Source organism: Ciconia boyciana, chromosome 4 (genome assembly GCF_034638445.1).
Source record: "Ciconia boyciana chromosome 4, ASM3463844v1, whole genome shotgun sequence".
In the NCBI taxonomy this organism is placed as follows: domain Eukaryota; kingdom Metazoa; phylum Chordata; class Aves; order Ciconiiformes; family Ciconiidae; genus Ciconia; species Ciconia boyciana.
In genome coordinates this window covers 71637487-71654368 of record NC_132937.1, presented here as the reverse complement: position 1 = coordinate 71654368, position 16882 = coordinate 71637487, and the positions used below count along the sequence as shown (strand labels likewise).

The following is a 16882-nucleotide window of genomic DNA, read 5'->3' as shown; positions in this document are numbered from 1 at the left end:
GCTAAAATAACGGCACTGTTGTAAGAAACATAAAACCGCAAAGAGCGCGGTTACGCTGACAGCTATAGAAATCGGGGACAGGGACGGTTTTCTTTGGGGGGGCGAGGTCTTGCCGTGCGGGACTTGCAGGAGGAGCGGTGGGGCGGGGGTGGAACCGATGGCGCTCGCAGGCCGATGAGCCCCCTGCGTTTCCTCGTCGGGGCCTTGGGGACCCCGACGAGGGCCGCCCCCCCCGCGGCGGCTGGCGGTGCGGTGGGCGGAGGGAGGCGCGGATCCGCCGCCCCGCCGCGGGGCCCCGCGCAGCGCTGGCCCAGCAGCCGCCCCCGCCTGCCTCCGCGCAGCGAGTAGGTGCACACACCGAAAGTAAAATAAGAAACCCGCCCCAAACCCCCTCAAAGCCAACCAGAGGGGGACGGCGGTGAGGCGGGAGCGACTTTCTCGGGGTGAGTACGGCGGCGGGCGCCTGGCCGCAGGATGCCCGACCCAGGGGCGGGGAGCAGGGCCGGAGCTGCAGCCCCCGGCGGGGCTGCGGGACGGGCTGAGCCTCGGGGAGGGAAGGGGCGGCGGTGGGGGGGCAGGCACAGCCCCGGCTGGGATGCTGAGCCCGGAGAAGTGCAGCGTGGCAGGGCTGGAAGGAGAGGCGGCAGGGAGAGCCGGTCGGAAGTTTGGAAGGATTTGCAGGGAGCTGCTGCTCTGGCAGGACAGCCGGGGACGGTGATTTGTCCTTCTTCCCCAGGCCCCAGGGCCTCCGCTCGGCCTGACCGAGGCGGGGAAGCGCTGCAGGGTCTTTGCCAGCGGCGCTGGGACGGGCAGAGCCGTGTGCGGCCCGCTCCGAGCAGGGCCGCTGCGCGAAGTGCGGAGCCTCGGGCGCTGCAGGGGCGAGAATGAAGCCGTGAGCCAGTGCAATACCCTGCGGCACCTGGTACAGCACACCCATGGTGTGGGCAGTTCCCCCTCTAGAAGCATACCTAAAAATGAGACGATTACTACTCTTTTACCGGGGCAGGGGGTAGGGGGCCATTCAGTGGGTCATCACAGTCTTACTTTTTTGCCATGCACAGGGCAAGACCCGTGGTATTAAAGGTACTGTTCTGCTCCAGGGTGTGCCTCGAGTACATTTTAACCAACACAGTTGTGGGCAGAATTCAGCCACTTCCCCTCCTGGTGCCCTATTTTGGCTATGATGCAGGAGGCACAGAAGGTGCAGGGGCTTTATAAAAGATGCTACCTGATTTGAGAAGCACTCAACTGGCAGCCGTGCACCTTTGTGGCCACACAAAATCTTCAAAAGCAGCTGTCCCATGCCGAGTAGAACTCACACAGCATGGTTTTGTGTGAGGTTTTACTAAAGAGGCTTTTCTGATGGTCGATGGGAAGGGATGAACTCATGCTGCAGCGGAAGCAGAAACAGGATCAATTTTTTCCCTCTAGCTGCCAGCGCCACAGAGGTAGTACTACAGCAGGCAGTAGTTTTGGGACCCATCCCTCTTTGTCAGGTTTTTGGAACTTTGTGAGTGGGATTAGGATGGGGGGAAAGCTGGCAGGTACATGCACATGGAGACAATCCAATCACGTACACCTTCTTTTCATAGAAAACCAGCCTGAATTACAGGAGGCACATCTCTGAAGGAGGGGAGTTTTAAAATAGCAATTTATTAAACATTTTTGGTGTGTGTTTCTGCTTTCTGAACTTTCAGAATACACACAGTTTCAAACTTTACTCCTCTGCATTGAGAGAAAAAGACTTATCTTTCTCCCATCCTCTTTTTTCTTTTTTTTTAAGATGCTGGAATATGCACCTATTCCTGTTGTCAGGAGTTGGTGTTTTCACACAGTAACATCCAGCATGCAGCAAAACAGTAGGACTGTGAAAGCTAAAAAAAGTGTTGGGGAAGGGGAAGAGTTATTTGAGGAGAGGCAGACCAGCACAGATGTAGATTACAGGGGCAGGGGAACTTCTTAAATTTAAATGTTTTTAGGTGGGGAGAGACTTTGTGTGTGTGTTGTATGGTTACTTTATCTGTGCATTGAGCTCGATACACTGGTGAACAGAAGTCCCAGAAGACTGCAGTGTAGTAAGTCCGAAGGCCAGATAGTTGCATGCCTCCTCCAGGAGCATTTTCAGGGCTTGCCCAGGGAAGGAAAGTCTTTAATCGCTCAACTGTTTGTGGGTCTGCTGAAAAGCAGCACGGTTTGCCATCTGAAACTCAGGAAAACGGCTGCCCTCCCACACAGGACTGAGCCAGGCCCATCAGTGTCTCTCTACTCTGACTGCAAGGGTGAGAGTATGTGTGACCCTGCTTAGAGAGGATGCCCAAGTCCAGGATGACAGAGGGAGAGTAGATGCCTGAGGCTGTGCATGTGAGTGCTGTTTTGTGCAGGCTGCTTTCTGGATACCTGGCTCAAAATGTGACTCGGGCACCTACAGAAAGCTATGGGTAGACATCAAGCTAGCCACTGAGCTTGAGGAGCGGTCTTTATTGATGCTGTACCCTTTTTCAGCAGTGGTCACCATGAAGAGGAGTAAGGATGGAGTGGGAAAGCCCTGCAGCAAAGGCTGAAGATTTTAGACAAACTGGCCTTCCTCGTGCCTAGCTCTAACTGCTCTGGCCATCCTGGCAGTGCAGCATGATTAGGATGAGGAGGAAGAAGCTGTGGGCATCTTGCTTCTGCTTTGCAGCTGCCTTTTTCCTTGTGGTGACACTCCAGGTACAGGGGCAAGGGGAGGGGATGCGTGAGAACACTCTCAAAGTATGACACAATTCTGGCAGATGAGAGAGAGCATGGAAGACGACAAGCGTTTTCTGTAACAAGTCTCTGCTTTAAGAGGAGTGTTTAAAGTTTAAAGAAACTCTGTCAGCAGCATTGGCCTGGTGGTAATAGCTGACATTACACAGAGAACACCTTTCTTGTATAGCTCCTCGGCTCCTGGAGGAGTTTCTCAGGAGTGATGTACCATACCATGCCATATTGTGTTGCTCCATCCAGCATTGCCTCCTCTGTTCATGTGTTTGAACTCATTAGGCAGGGAGGCAAGGCTGGACCCATTTCATACTGATGTGGCAGACAGACCAGGAAAATCTGAGCACATCAGTAAGTGGTGATGGAAATCTGTCCATCAGTCCTGACTCAAAGGCCATTCTTAGTGTTGGGAAGTCCAGTAGCTGGTCAGTAAAAAAATGCATGAGAGAAAAATCAATGTGGAGGCATATTAATTTGTGGCTGGTGCAGGTTACCCTAGATTTTCGTTAGAAGAGAACAACTTTTAGACAAATTGAATCGGCCTGGGCTGGCAGTCACAGGCCTGTGGGAGACTTCAGTTATGAGAGACTTCAGTTAGGACCTTTATTGGGAGCGTTTGTGACTCCACTGCACCTCCAAAGCTAAGCAGGTTTGGAGCTGGTTAGAGCTTCCCTGTGCCTAGCTGCGATTTTTATCTGGGAGTGTTCACTGGGCGGTGACACTTGGTGCCCTGGTGCTGGGACTCCTGTAGCACACGAACTGTTGATATAGATGGGGTGTATCAACCCCTAGGAGTTCAGGGAGAGCTACTAGAAATTCTGTGCAAATATAGAAGACTTAAATTCTTCCTTAAATTCTGCCAAGGCAAAATTTGGAAGCAAAGGAGGAGCATGTTCCTGGAGAAACCTGGACATGAGGAAGTTATAGGCTTATTTCAATTACATTGCTGCAGTTACATCTTGTCAAACTATTAGACATGTAAATCTTTTCCCCAGCTAGTATCTTGTCCACTCGCCAATGTGGGAGTGTTTTCTGTATTTTTCTGTACAGCTGCACTTTGCACAGCCTCCTGTGTGTGCTGTCCCAGTATCCCGTGTTGCACAGAGCCTATTTAGTCCAGCTACAATCAGTGTATTTTGCTACACAGTGACAGCGAATGACACATCAAACAGCGAAATGAATGCATGCAGTAAAGCTATCAGGGAAGATAAATGTTTTCAAACAACTTAATATAAACAACACTCTCCCACTTTCCAATATCCTCCTTCAGAGCCATCCAACAAGTGAAAGTAGTGTGGCCAAAGCTGTCTGGTGGCTTTGAGTTCCCCCATCATTCTTGCAGCTGTTCCTGGGGTGGCATTATGCACTGCCAGTGAAGGCGCATGCACAAAAAGCCATTTGCATGGTAGCAGGAAGGTCTTTGCCCCACTAAAGCTAAGAGCAGGAGCTATGTATCCTGTGGCAGTACCTGCTGGCACCATTTCTGTTACTTCACTCAACAGACTTCTCTGCCACAGGACACTTTTATGGCAGGTACTACCTGTAGAAAAGAGTGGTGGCTTCATGGGCACCAGAAATACCCCAGATTTTCTGGGGACTTCTGTCTCATGGCTGGTGGTGAGCAGTGTTAGAGGCTTCTCCTATGGGTGTAGAATTTTTAAGGTTCCTTGTAGGGTTTCAGATCTGTAAATGATGGTTCATACTGGTAGGTTGTTTACTTCTCTGCATAGAGATGGGATTTTTCTCCTCTACCTAGCCATGAAGTTGTAGTTATATTGTTTTTAAGACCTGTCCTCACCTGGGGTATTCGATCAGTGGTTTAAAAATTAATAGGGGTCAGTACAGGTGGCCACACAGAGACATGAAAACTTCATCTTTTTTTTTTTTACAGCTAATTTCCAGAAGAAACCTGGCTACTGAAGGGCTGTTCTCAGTTTTGTGCTTTTTCCAGGGAGAAAGCAGAAGTTGTGTTGTTAAATCATACATGATATGGCCATATCTCAGTACAGAAATGTATTTCTTCCCTCCTCCTTACAAATTCAAATTAAAGCTTTTGCTATTCTGACATAACATGACCTGGATGGTGGCTGCAGTCAGTGAAACTTCAGCATATGACAGAAACTTCACATGCAGACTTAGTTAGTGCTTGATGCTTAAACTCTAATTTGTCAAGCAGATGTCCTGGCTAATGACAGTGATACGCTGTGATATGTATGTTTATTTCCCTGAAGGTTATCACTGAATTGGGCAATTCAGAGAATAAGGTGGCAGTGATCTCCAGTTTACACAGTGGCCCATTAAAGCCTGTGGAGAGACATGCTTTTCAGTTTAAGAAGCAGGAACTTCACAGCAGCTTGAAGACAGAGTCTGATGTAAATCAGTACCCCATCCTGCTCTGGTGGTCTCCCCTGACTGGAGAAACAGGGAGACTGGGTCAGTGTGGAGAGGATGTTTGCTTCTTTACTATCAACAAGACCTACCAGCACAATCAGATGACGAGAGGATTTCTGTTCTATGGTAAGGATCTGTTTCTTTTTAAAGGAGTAACTTTTCCTCCTGCCCAGTTATTTTCCTTTCGAGATTAAATATTCTAGGTGGCAATCACTGAGAGCAGGAAACTTAGGCAGCTCATTGTGCTAAACTTTGCTTGGTGCTGAATACCATCATCAGAGATCCAGAGATGCACGTTCTCCGTAAAAGTACTTTTAAAAGTGACCATGCACATCTGTGGGATGACTGTTGCCTTGTCTCATGCTGCTTTCCAATCACATATGCTCCCTGTTTATGGGAGAAAAGATCATTTCCCATAGCTGCCAAGTCATGAAAAGACAGACTGAGATCAAGCCAGCTTTTTCCAGTCTTCTGGCTTGTCACCCCTAGCAGAGGTTCTGCAAGGCCTTTGTTGCACTTGTGCAAGTCTTTTGTCTTAAAATAATGCTCTCGCTGGTAGCTGTGCAACTCCCCTGCCTCATGTGCCGAGAGATTGCTAGCAGACTGTAAATGGAAAGTAGTGAAAGAAACCTATTGATTCTGCACAGGGTACAGCAGCTAGTGCAACCTTCTGAGCTGCTCTGGCTCTGCAGCCTCAGAAACTTCCCCACTACATGTACTGTAATGTGAATCTACAAAACACAAAAGATGTATCTTTTAAAAGTAGGCCTTATTTTTGTTAATTTTGTTCTTTTTCCCCACACAGTTGCTTTTCAGAGAAAAAGTGAATTTTAGGTGGAAAAATAAAGCCACATGCTTTTCTGTGACTGGTAGGTTCAGTTCCTTTGTCTGGAAACAAAATAAGACAGAGTCCTGAATCTCATTCACTCACTGAGGGGACAGGTGAACTGGAAATATAGGAAAGAAGGGCCTTTAGCTTGGTTGTTAACAGTGAACCAAAAACTTCTCACCACTAATCTTTTCAGAGCTCCAAGTAGGTCAGCTTTGTCAGTTGATAATATAGTGGTCAAGCATGAAAGTGAAGGAATAACAGCAGAGGAATGAGAAGCTGACCCAATTAAAGACAAGGAAAGCTGGGTTTGCATCACATGAAAGCTGTAAAGTCTGGTATTTTTGGTCTCTGGTAGTAATTCTGTTTGTCTGTTTCAGCATTAGGAAGACTATTACTGTCAATTTTTAGCAGGCTAGTGGACATGGTTTACTTACTTATTTTTAAAGGACTATTTATACTGGGCAAAAGACTCTTGTGTAATTTTTTTTCTTTTTCTAGTGATGCTGGCTACAAACTGTGTAAAGACGAGTGTCAAAATATGCAAAAATGTTACTTATTTTTAAACCACAATAAATGATCTCACAATGCTAAAACCTGCAGAGACAAAGCTCATAGGTGGTCTTGAAGGTGAAAAAAAATGCTGCATCAATACGGAAAAGCTTCACACACACACACACACACGCACACTCTGACCTTGATGCACTGAGTTGTGGGCCTGCAAAAGCAGATTTTGGTGTTCCAGAATTTCCCTCTAAACAGCCTGCTGAGTGAAAACTCGAACGTCTGCATTTCCCTGCTAAGGTTGGTTCAGGACACAGTCTCACCTTCCAAAGAAACTGCATTCATTTTCCCCTTGGTCAGTGAGCTAGTCAAGAAAATAATGATTCAAAGCTTAGAAAAAATCTGATGCAAAAATATGGGGTACAGATGTTTTCCAGCAGAACTGCTTTGCTAGGAACACCTGCTTTTCTGCAGCTTGTCCTGACTTACTGTCCTGGCCTGGGAAGCCCCTAGGTGTAGGTGATGACTTTGTCAAGTGCCACCGTCTCCTGTTTGGAAGTGAGACTTGGCATCCACTTGCTGGATATTGTCTCTGCTTTTGGGAGGGATTCCCAACTCCACCGTTTCAGTGTCACATACTTCACAAGAGTTTTACGTGTAGCATTAGCTACCAATGCAACTGAGTCAGCATGAGCTGGATCTGGTGCCATGCTGTCAGAGCCCCAGGGATATTGTTCCTAAGGGAGGAGGATGTCTGGCTTTTCTGCGCTGGAGTTTTGAGTCCTTGGAGTATGAATCCTGAATGAAAGATGTCTCGTAAGATGCAGAACTCCTGACAGCATCTGTCTTTCTCTTCTGCACTTTGCCACATATCTAAGATTTCCTAATTAATAGTTTGGAAGTTGAAATTGCTCATAATTGTAGTCTTCTTGTGCTTTCTTTATCCCCTCATAAGCTCCTTTATTTCCTTCATCTCATGGGGTAGGGAACATGTTGATGTTATTTTCCCTTTAATCCTTAAAAGATTTTTGTCTTCTTGCTGGACTGAGTTTGATTAAATGTTACATTAGAATCAGTCATTCTGATGTGCTCTGATCTATAGTGCATTTTTAAAAAGTTTCTCTTTGCCTAATTCTCTCCTTGTTTATTAAGTTTTACATGTTGCATTCTTGTCTCTCTCTCATCCCTTTCCTTGTCCTGTTCTTTCCTGCATTTTCCTTCCTTCTTCCCTGCAATACTACCTTAAAGAGGGAGCACTGTTGCGAGAGACAGACCTGAAGTGCTATGGTTTCAATCCACAGCATTTCGTTATTGTATGCTCTGCTGCTTCTCTTCTGGGCGTCACTTAGAACAAAGTGTTTTCAAAACCCGATAGGCCTTATAAGCTTCCCTGTGAGAATTTGATTCACTTTCAATTTTCCTCACCTTCTTGTATCACTATAACACATCAGAACCAGAGGCAGCAAATAATAGCATTTTTCAGTGAGTGGCACAGCCCTTCATCCTTCTAGTGTTGAGGGCTTGGGACCACCCTTCAGTGGAAAACAGAAGGTCAGGTACTTAGTGGCCTCAAAAAAACCTACCTGATGCTCTTGAAGGATCTTGCTCTGCTGGAGGCTGTTATGTTACTGGCAGCTGACATCCATCTTCACTGCAGTACTGAAGTCTTATGGTATGAGGTCATTGTTGGAGTCATCTTGGCAGGCTTGTGCAGCCACAAAGACCACTGGGCATTTTTTTCCTTCTTTATGTATTAGTTTTTAGATCAAAATTGTGTTAGACTTTTGCTGGCTCCCTCTTTTTTCCGATCAGTGGTTTGAGGTCAAGGGTAGAACAGAGAATGAAAAGTTATGAGTGTGACTGGGATGGTAGAATAGCTTGTCCAAAGACAAGGGATTTGTGGTGTTTTCTATACCAGCTCTTCACTGTTTGTTTCAGTTTATGAACCTCCCTTGTTTGACAATACCAGTTAAAAGTTTGGTATATTCGGTGCTTGTACTTAAGTAAAAAATAGATACAGTTACAAGACAGGGAGGAAGTACCTTGACAGAGATTCATCAGCTTTGCATTTAATGTGCAATAAGGCTAGTCACATGAGTGTAGTACAGTGGTACTGAAGGGAGAGCCAGGGCCAGATTCAGGAGCTGGTATTTTGAATTCAGTTTTGCACAGATGAGCCTTTCACAAAAGGCTTCTAGCTTTGTCCTAAAGCTTCCACCACAGCTTTCCTAATTTTTAATTAATTTCCTAGTGCTACCTAAGGGAGGCACAAGCAGCTGCAGTGCCTCCACTCTAAAAACAGTGGTCTGTTTTTAGAGTTTAGGCATGGTTATTCTTATACTATTGGCATTAATTTGAGGAGCCATCTTCTACCAGAAGCTACTTTTAAATATATCTGGTAGGCAGCTGTGATACATCACCTCTTAATTCTGTCTTTGATAAAATAAATAGATTGGTTTCCAAAGTCTTTATAGTACAATGTCTTTCCAAGACTTGAAGTCATTCTTGTAATTTTCCTCCTTAACCCTGTCCAATATATAGCATCTTTTTTGTTGTTTTGCTACTAGAATTAAATTGAGCTCTGCAGTAACCATTTCCCTCACATCATAGGCAGAGGCAATGCCATCTGTTCCCCTATTTACAGAACCAGGGGATTATTAAGCATCTTATTAGTCTCATTTCAGTGCATTAAAATATAAAATTCCTAGTGAGCCTTTGAAATGAAAGGCCTTTAAACTAATATGAAGTGAAAGGAAACCATTTCTAGTATTAACTACTGATCCCCATTCTCTAGATTCTTCTGCTGCCAGATTCAGTTTTATCTGTCGTAATACTCCTCTGTCTTTGCATGAATTGCTCTCTTTGCAATACTGCCTTATAATGTCATAAATGCAATGGTTGTAGGACTGATATTAAATTAAAACTACACTTCTGTGTCATTGTAGTTAGTGTGGCATGATAAATGGGGGCAGACTAAACACTGTTTGCTTTTGTCTAGGTACTGACTTCACTATAGACAGCCTACCCCTCCCTCGTAAAGACTATCATGATTGGGCCCTTTTCCATGAAGAGTCGCCAAAAAACAACTACAAACTCTTCCATGAACCGACCATCACCTTATTCAACCACACTGCAACCTTTAGCCGCCATTCTCACCTACCGCTGACCACTCAGTACCTTGAGGGTGTAGAGGTCCTGAAGTCATTGAGGTACATGATCCCACTGCAGATGAAGAACAGCCTGAGGAAGAGGCTTGCACCACTTGTATATGTGCAGTCTGACTGCAACCCTCCTTCTGACCGGGACAGCTATGTGCGTGAGCTGATGTGCCACATTGAAGTAGACTCTTATGGTGAATGTCTGCATAACAGAGACCTTCCTCAGCATCTCAGAAATCCAACTGCCATGGATGATGGGAACTTCTATAAAATACTGGCACAGTACAAGTTCATTCTTGCTTTTGAAAATGCTATCTGTGAAGACTACATCACTGAAAAACTCTGGCGGCCGCTGAAGTTGGGAGTGGTACCAGTGTACTTTGGGTCTCCCAGCATTGTAGACTGGCTTCCTAGTAACAAGAGTGCAATCCTGGTATCCAGTTTTTCACACCCTCGGGAGCTGGCCCACTATATCAAAACACTGGATACAAATGATCATGAATATGAGTCCTACCTACAATGGAAACTGAAAGGAGACATTTCCAACCGAAGGCTTCTTATGGCGATAAAGGAACGCAAGTGGGGAGTGCAAGATATCACCCAGGACAATTACATTGACACCTTTGAGTGCATGGTGTGTAACAGAGTGTGGGAAAACATCAGAAGGAAAGAAAAGGTACTTGAGACTTTGTCCTTGCGTCTCAGAGAGGCTTTAAAATGGCACTAGGCTCAGATTTGTCCCAGGAAGTTTGGTTACCAGATTTCTGGCCAGCCTACAACCACTGGTATTGCAATGCCATTGGGTTGTGCATCCTCATGTCAAAAGGTGTTGGAAAAAGGTGTGGGTGCATGGCCAGATCATGTGTTCCTCATACTGCTGCAGAGCTTGAGCTCAGACACATTGACTGTTTAGCTGGTGGTCATTTCAGCAGAAGGCTTGAATGGTTCAGGAAGGAAGTTTTTATCCGGCTACAGAAAGTAGCCTAACTCTCTGACTTGCTTTAGATGACCTGGAACATTTAGAAACAGGTTGCCCATAGAGGTTGTGGGATCTCTGTCCTTGGCAGTGTTTTAAGACTCAACTCAGTGCTTCCCTAGGCAATCAGATATGATTAGACCTGCTTGGAAGAGGGAACTGGACTAGACAATCACTGGAGGGCCTTCCTGACTTAAATACTCTATGACCGTCTGGGTCTGCATATGTGTGGGTATGTGCAAACCTGTAGTGACAACATGCCATTGTCTATGGCCACATTTGGTGACTAAACATTGAAACATCGATGTTTAAACCAGGTTGTGCATTTATGAGAGGAAGTGGACCTGTTCCTCTGAGTCTAATCCTCTTGAAATTATGCTGATAAGACAGCTAGAAATGGCTGTCTTATCAGGAAGCCCATCGCTGAGGGCCCAGCAGTCTTGCAAGGGTGCCAGCTGTGACACCAGAAGGCCATTTGAAAGGCACCATGAGCTGTTCAGTCTCCTGAGGCTACCAGCTGTGGTGGATTTGTCTGGTATAAACAGAGCATTGCTTGGAATTACACTGAAGCTAAAAACTCTCACCACATACATTTCTGAGTTGGTGGATACTCATTTTAATTGACACATTCCTTTAAGTTTTCCAGGTTTACGTACTGAGTCAGCAGCCATTTTTTAAACTCTCCACGAGCTCGGTTATCAGCATGAATCAAAAAAACCCTTTTTGTGTCCAGTAACGGAACTGGTCAATGGCTCTAGAATCCTACAGCTGTCCTACATCCATTAGGCCATATTTTAGCTGGTCACGGTCTGTGCAATACACTATGTGATCAGCCAGGTGAAGGGAGATGAAGAAAGCATTTGAAATTACTAAGGTGAGCTGAAGTGATGGGGTATGCAAACTGGTAAGCATTACATTTAACCAGGCTTTCCTGTTTGAATCTGTTGCAAATCTGGACAGATGTCCTCTCTTTGAGTTAGGAATACAACCATGGAAAGATATAAATAGGTTAGATACAGATACTCCTTCCCCATGCTTTTGTGGCTCTTTAGTCAAGAAGACTGTGAAGACCTCTTTGCTCCTCTGGTCAGATTCATGGCTTGTTTTTTTCTCCTTAAAGAAATCTCATTAAGTGTGTGCGTATTTAAGATGAAAACAGAATATAATGATGAAGATCGAACTCTTAAAATAGAACTAGAAACTAGAAATCTTACAATAGATTTTCTAGAGAAGATAGAACTCTTGCTTAGAATTTCAGTTTGGGTGGGCTGGTGCTGCTCATTTGTAGCCAGACGTGATCTGAGACTCTGGCTCTTGTCAGCATGACTGGCTTTGTCCTGTCAGCTCTCCTGTCAGAGGAGAGCTTCCCCTCTGACATCTACAGGGACATGGCTAGAGCCTGTAGTGGGAAGGAAAATGTTACTGACATGCTTTGATAGTTTACTAATGGCATAGCACCTTTCTTCTCTGTCTGCCAGGGTCCCTGAATAACCCTTTTATTTGTCTCCATTGCCAGGGATGGCTGCCCCAGAGGTGGAAGGCTCAGGTAAACCATCTGAGCTGCCCTAAACCAGAGGCATTCTGGTTCTCATCTTCAAACCCTGGCTGGACTTCTCTCCAAGAGATGTGGATACCAAGCTTCGAACAATCCAAGAAAGAAGCCTGGGCGCTGAGGCAGCTGGTGGAAAGGAACAGGAATTTTACTGCTCAAGAATTTTGGATGCTTGTATTCAAAGAATAAACACAATGACCTGTAAAACAGTGAGCTCCTTAGAGGAGTCTGTTGAATTTTCTTTTGTAGGTGACCTTATCATACATAGGATTGGTAACCATAGGAAGTAGACCTGTAAGACTGAATTTAGTATGTTCAGTGCTCAAGGGTACTAAGGACTGCTAAACAATAGAATCACCCTGCCAGGTGATATGTATCCATATATATTTATACTTAGAATGATTTATATTTATATTAATTGTCATTAGTTCAGAAGTTTGAGCATTAAGGCACAAGTTGTGAAGGTTCTCAAAGCCCAGTTTTAAGCACAAAGCTAATTCCTATGAAGCAGATGGATCTCCCTCCATCTTTAGATACGTAACTGTGTTCAAAAAGGGGTTCAGGAACCCTTTTTTCCCAGTCCAGGAGCCTCCTTTGCTGCACTGATAGCTGCATTGAGCTGGAGAGAAGCTGACACCATTGCACTGGTACAGCTTCTGTGCTGCTTTGGAGGTAGAGGAAAAACTTGAGACTTTGTCCCTAGCTAGCTGTTTATTATCAATTTTCCTGGCATCAGCAGATTTAGTGGGGACTTGGCGGGCTTTGTGTCCTGATAGTGAGTGCCAATGTAAAGTGCATTAGTGCTTGGCACAAGGAAGCATCATCTGTTAGTGTCCAGGGACAGATTGAATGAAAAACATGCTGGCTCAGATTTACCCACCATCTTCTGCTAAAAATAAGCAGAGCGCATGAATATCTCTACTCCCCAGAAATAGGGCTGGCCTCAATCTGACTTACCTTCTTGCCTCTCTGATGATGGGCTAGTATTTGTATCACATATAAACATGGAATTATGTGCTTAAAAGGGCAGGGATAAAACTGAGAGTCCACTGGTGCTGAAAAGTCTTCAATATGCACAAGGAGAGGTAGGCAAGCAGCCTACCTGTTTTAACACAGAAACCCCCAAATTATATGACAAAGAAAAAAACTTGGTGTTCTTGGTCATCACTTGCCAAAGGACATGCCTTTTGCCTGGTATGCAGACTGTTGCAGTTTTCATCCCAAGTTCTTCCAGCCTCGGTGTGTGGAGGAGTCAACTTCCACAGGATCTGCAAAATGGCATTATCTGGGTGGAGCTATTCAGATGAGGGACAGTCATTCATACACATGTCCAGGTATGATGACACAGGCAAATGTACTACTGATAGGAAGTTCTTCACATTGCTGGAAATGCAGATTTTCACCTGTGTCATGGATGAGTGGAATGCACCTCACTCAGAGAGAAGCAGCAATAGGTTTTATTGAGGTAAAATAATAATTTGACAGAGTTCAAGAAATTCGATGGAATTTAACAAAGTTTAACAGTGGTTTACCAAGGTTCAATAAGTTTTATGGCAAGGTTCACCTTGTTAATTACTGCATGGAAGAAACATACAAAGGAAAATTGAGTTAGCATCGAGTTAGAATGATTCATGCAGAGACCGGAGACGCAAAGGGTAAGGAAGACCCTCCCATTGAGTCACGAGGTTCAGCGTGGACCCCCTTGCTTTCTAAACTCCTTATGAAGCCTAGGTGTGGCTAGTCTCAGACCTCAGACCAATCTTAGTCTCAGACCTGGACAACGGTTTATGTCTGATGGAATTATCTATGTAAAGTTTATAATAACTAATATTGAGTAGCTACATGGATTAGTGATGTTTCATTAGTATTAATTCAGCATGCTAGCAGTCACTTACCGAGGATCTACTGCGAGTAAGGGATCTCTCTGTCTTGGGCAAGGAAGGATGTCTTAGTCTCAGGTAAGGGATCTCAAATCTTGAGAGGCATCCCTGCTCAAGGGGAGAGTCACGTGGCATGCAGTCCGGCTGCAATTCAGGAGAGCTCAAATTGGGCTTATCCTGATGGTAATATTTATAGAGTGAAGTAGCTGGCTGCTAGTCAATAGTATAGGCAAGACAGATGTCTTTTTTTTAGCTCTGGTATCTTGTTCTGTACTTTGGCTATCTTGCATTTTTGGGTTTTGAAACCACGTTTCAAAGTATTTTTCCGAGGCACCTTCACTCCCTTGTACGTGAGCCAGGAGCTTTCCAGCTTACAGGTTCACCACAGGGCGTGAGACCTGTTGCTCCTTAGTAAGCCTGAACCAAAGTACGGCTAGGGGTCAAGTGTATCCATCACAACCTGTCTGATAATTCCCATGCAATTGTTCCTTGTAGCAGGCTATTTTAAGATTGCTGTTAAGCATCTGGCTGTTTTATGAGTGGGTAGCCATGGGGAAGGATGTGAATAACATTCACGCCAAGAAATCCAGCTGCAAAATTTACTTACCTTGGAAAAGTTTCCTCACCAGAAATTTCATCACCGAATAGCTGGTGAATTTTTTATTACTTTTAAATCTAGCAAGAGAAAGAGCAGTTTTGTGGCCATAAACCATGTAATATTGGTCATTGTTTCTATGGGCACATACACATTTCGGTTAAGCAAAACAGTCCCACTGAAATTTCTCACCGCTAGTGTTTTGCCAGTGTGGCACACAGCATCTGTTGGACATGTCTTAAACTCTTTCCCCAGTGGTCCACAGTAGAAATGATAACTAAGCTCCACAAATGAAGCCCTTCAGGAAAGAGGCATTAACAACAGACTTAGAGGCTTTCCTAAATTGGGACCTAGAGTTAGACATAAACCCCACAACATTTGCAAAGGGAACTGCTGAATCCCCACCCATTGCCATGAATCTGTTTCTCCTGCCAGGATGGCACAGAGTATCAGCAGCACAGAGGGCTAACTCTCTTTTTTGTGATGTCCTCCTATCTCCTTTGCCAAAAATATCAAGCCATGTTGTTTAAAGAGCTCAGGAGCTGCACAACTGAAGATTTTTTTTCTTTGTTTCCGTGGTGGAATCTGTCAGATCCTGAGCTTCCTTAGCAATCTGGTAGATAGATATTATCCAAAGATATGAGGCATATTTATCTCAAAGAGTTTATGGTGCATTATTGTCCATTATTGTCCCATTTTACTTTGGTGGAGTGGGAGGGAAAGGAAGACTGAAGTAACTCACATTCTGAAATTTCAAGTGGTCAGCAGCAGGTGCTTTAGAAGAGATAACACCTTCATCCACTGCTATACACAGTATAAAGATGAGTCCCCAGAGCAGCTGGCCGAAGGTGTGTTGTGGTGTAAGATGATTCTCACTTAGCCTCACAAGATCCTCTCACAATGCGTCCTTCCTAGAGGATAAGCATTATGCTCTTGGCTTCCACAGGCTAGTTCAGAGCAACCTAAATTTGGCCTCTTGGTCTTTAATCACCCTCTAGAGCCTTTTTTCCTGTGCTGGGTGGAGGGAATTCTTAGTGAACATCACCCTGGGAGACTTATGGCAAGGATTTGTGCAGGCTAATCAAGTGTAAGAAAGACTGACCATGGTGAATTTTAAGTTGATCTCTTTTCTCCCCCTACTGCTCTGAGAAGGAATAAGCAGAAGCAGCTGACCAGTCTCTCTCTCTCTCTTTTTTTTTTTTTTTTTTTTTAGCTGATTTGCTAGCCTTCCTGCCATGTACAGGTTTGTAATTCTAGCCAACTGAGGAATCGAGTTTGTTTGGCATGATTATGTATATCCTGGATGGCACAGACCTTTCTTTTTCTTTTTCTTTTTGCCTTAGAAAGGCAAAGGCAAAACAGTTGAGGAAAACTCTGCATTTCCAACAAGAGCTGATTCTGGATGAATGAGTGCATGTGTCCCAACCTCTTGCATAGTGGTAACAAGCTGTCCTGATTTCCCCTGAGTGTGGGATATAAGACACAAAGACAATTCCTACTGGGCTTGCATTTATTCCCCTGAACCCATATCCATCAGCTCCCCTGGGAGTCATACATATTAGTGGCCTCTAAGCCCACAGTGGCATTTGCATCTGAAATACAAAACCTCGAGACCAGACTGCCCCTTCAGAAGATGCCTGCGGTCAGCTTGGAGGTGTCCCTGGGAATCTGCAGCAGTCCTGGCAGGGCTGGGAGAGCGTGGGGAAAGAGGCAACTCTGGACGACAGCCTTGGACATCGTCCTCCTTCTCCGTCTCCTTGAGGAAAATAGGACTGGGGCACAGGCAAATGGGAACACGGATTGCTTTTACCTTTCCTGCTACACTTGCCTGGCCTCTCTACTTCTAGCCTCTGCCTTCCACCAGCTCCCCCGATGTACCTGTGCCCTTGTGCCTCCCGTCCTCTGTGGCATCTGGTTGTGTTGGGAAACAAAACACAAGGGCATTGTTTTTTTCACTGCAAACATTTGCTCACATTTCTCTGCTTCACTTTTGCTGTGTCAGAGGCCTGAGCCTCCTCCCTGTCCTCCTTGGGGTCTGGCTGCCTGTGCTCAAGGCCAGCTCTGACCCGGTGCAGGGATACTTGGGATCAGGCTGCAGGGAAGAAGAGCATGAGAAGGAGCTGGGAGAAGCCTCACCTGGGGCCTCCCCTGTCACGCCAGAGCTGCTTTTGAGGTCCTGAGTCCCTCTCCGGGCTGTGCTGTGCCATGCCTATGCCTGGCCACGGTACTGACCCTGACCAATGTGCTGGACTTCT

The 16882-nt window shown here is 45.3% G+C and overlaps 1 protein-coding gene across 3 annotated transcripts; it reads left to right on the top strand.

Moving 5' to 3' along the window:
• Positions 1-210: 210 nt before the first annotated feature.
• Positions 211-12341, top strand: FUT10 (fucosyltransferase 10). Of its 3 annotated transcripts, none has more exons than XM_072859180.1 (5): positions 211-443; positions 2506-2709; positions 4974-5259; positions 9465-10300; positions 12117-12341. In XM_072859180.1, exons 2-5 carry the CDS (start codon positions 2629-2631, stop codon positions 12339-12341), a joined length of 1428 nt encoding a protein of 475 aa, XP_072715281.1. In that variant the 5' UTR covers positions 211-443; positions 2506-2628. The 3 variants fall into 3 exon arrangements, with proteins under 3 accessions (XP_072715281.1, XP_072715280.1, XP_072715282.1); XM_072859179.1 differs by having other exon boundaries at positions 2503-2709; XM_072859181.1 differs by lacking the exon at positions 12117-12341 and adding an exon at positions 11239-11438 and having other exon boundaries at positions 2503-2709.
• Positions 12342-16882: the final 4541 nt, after the last annotated feature.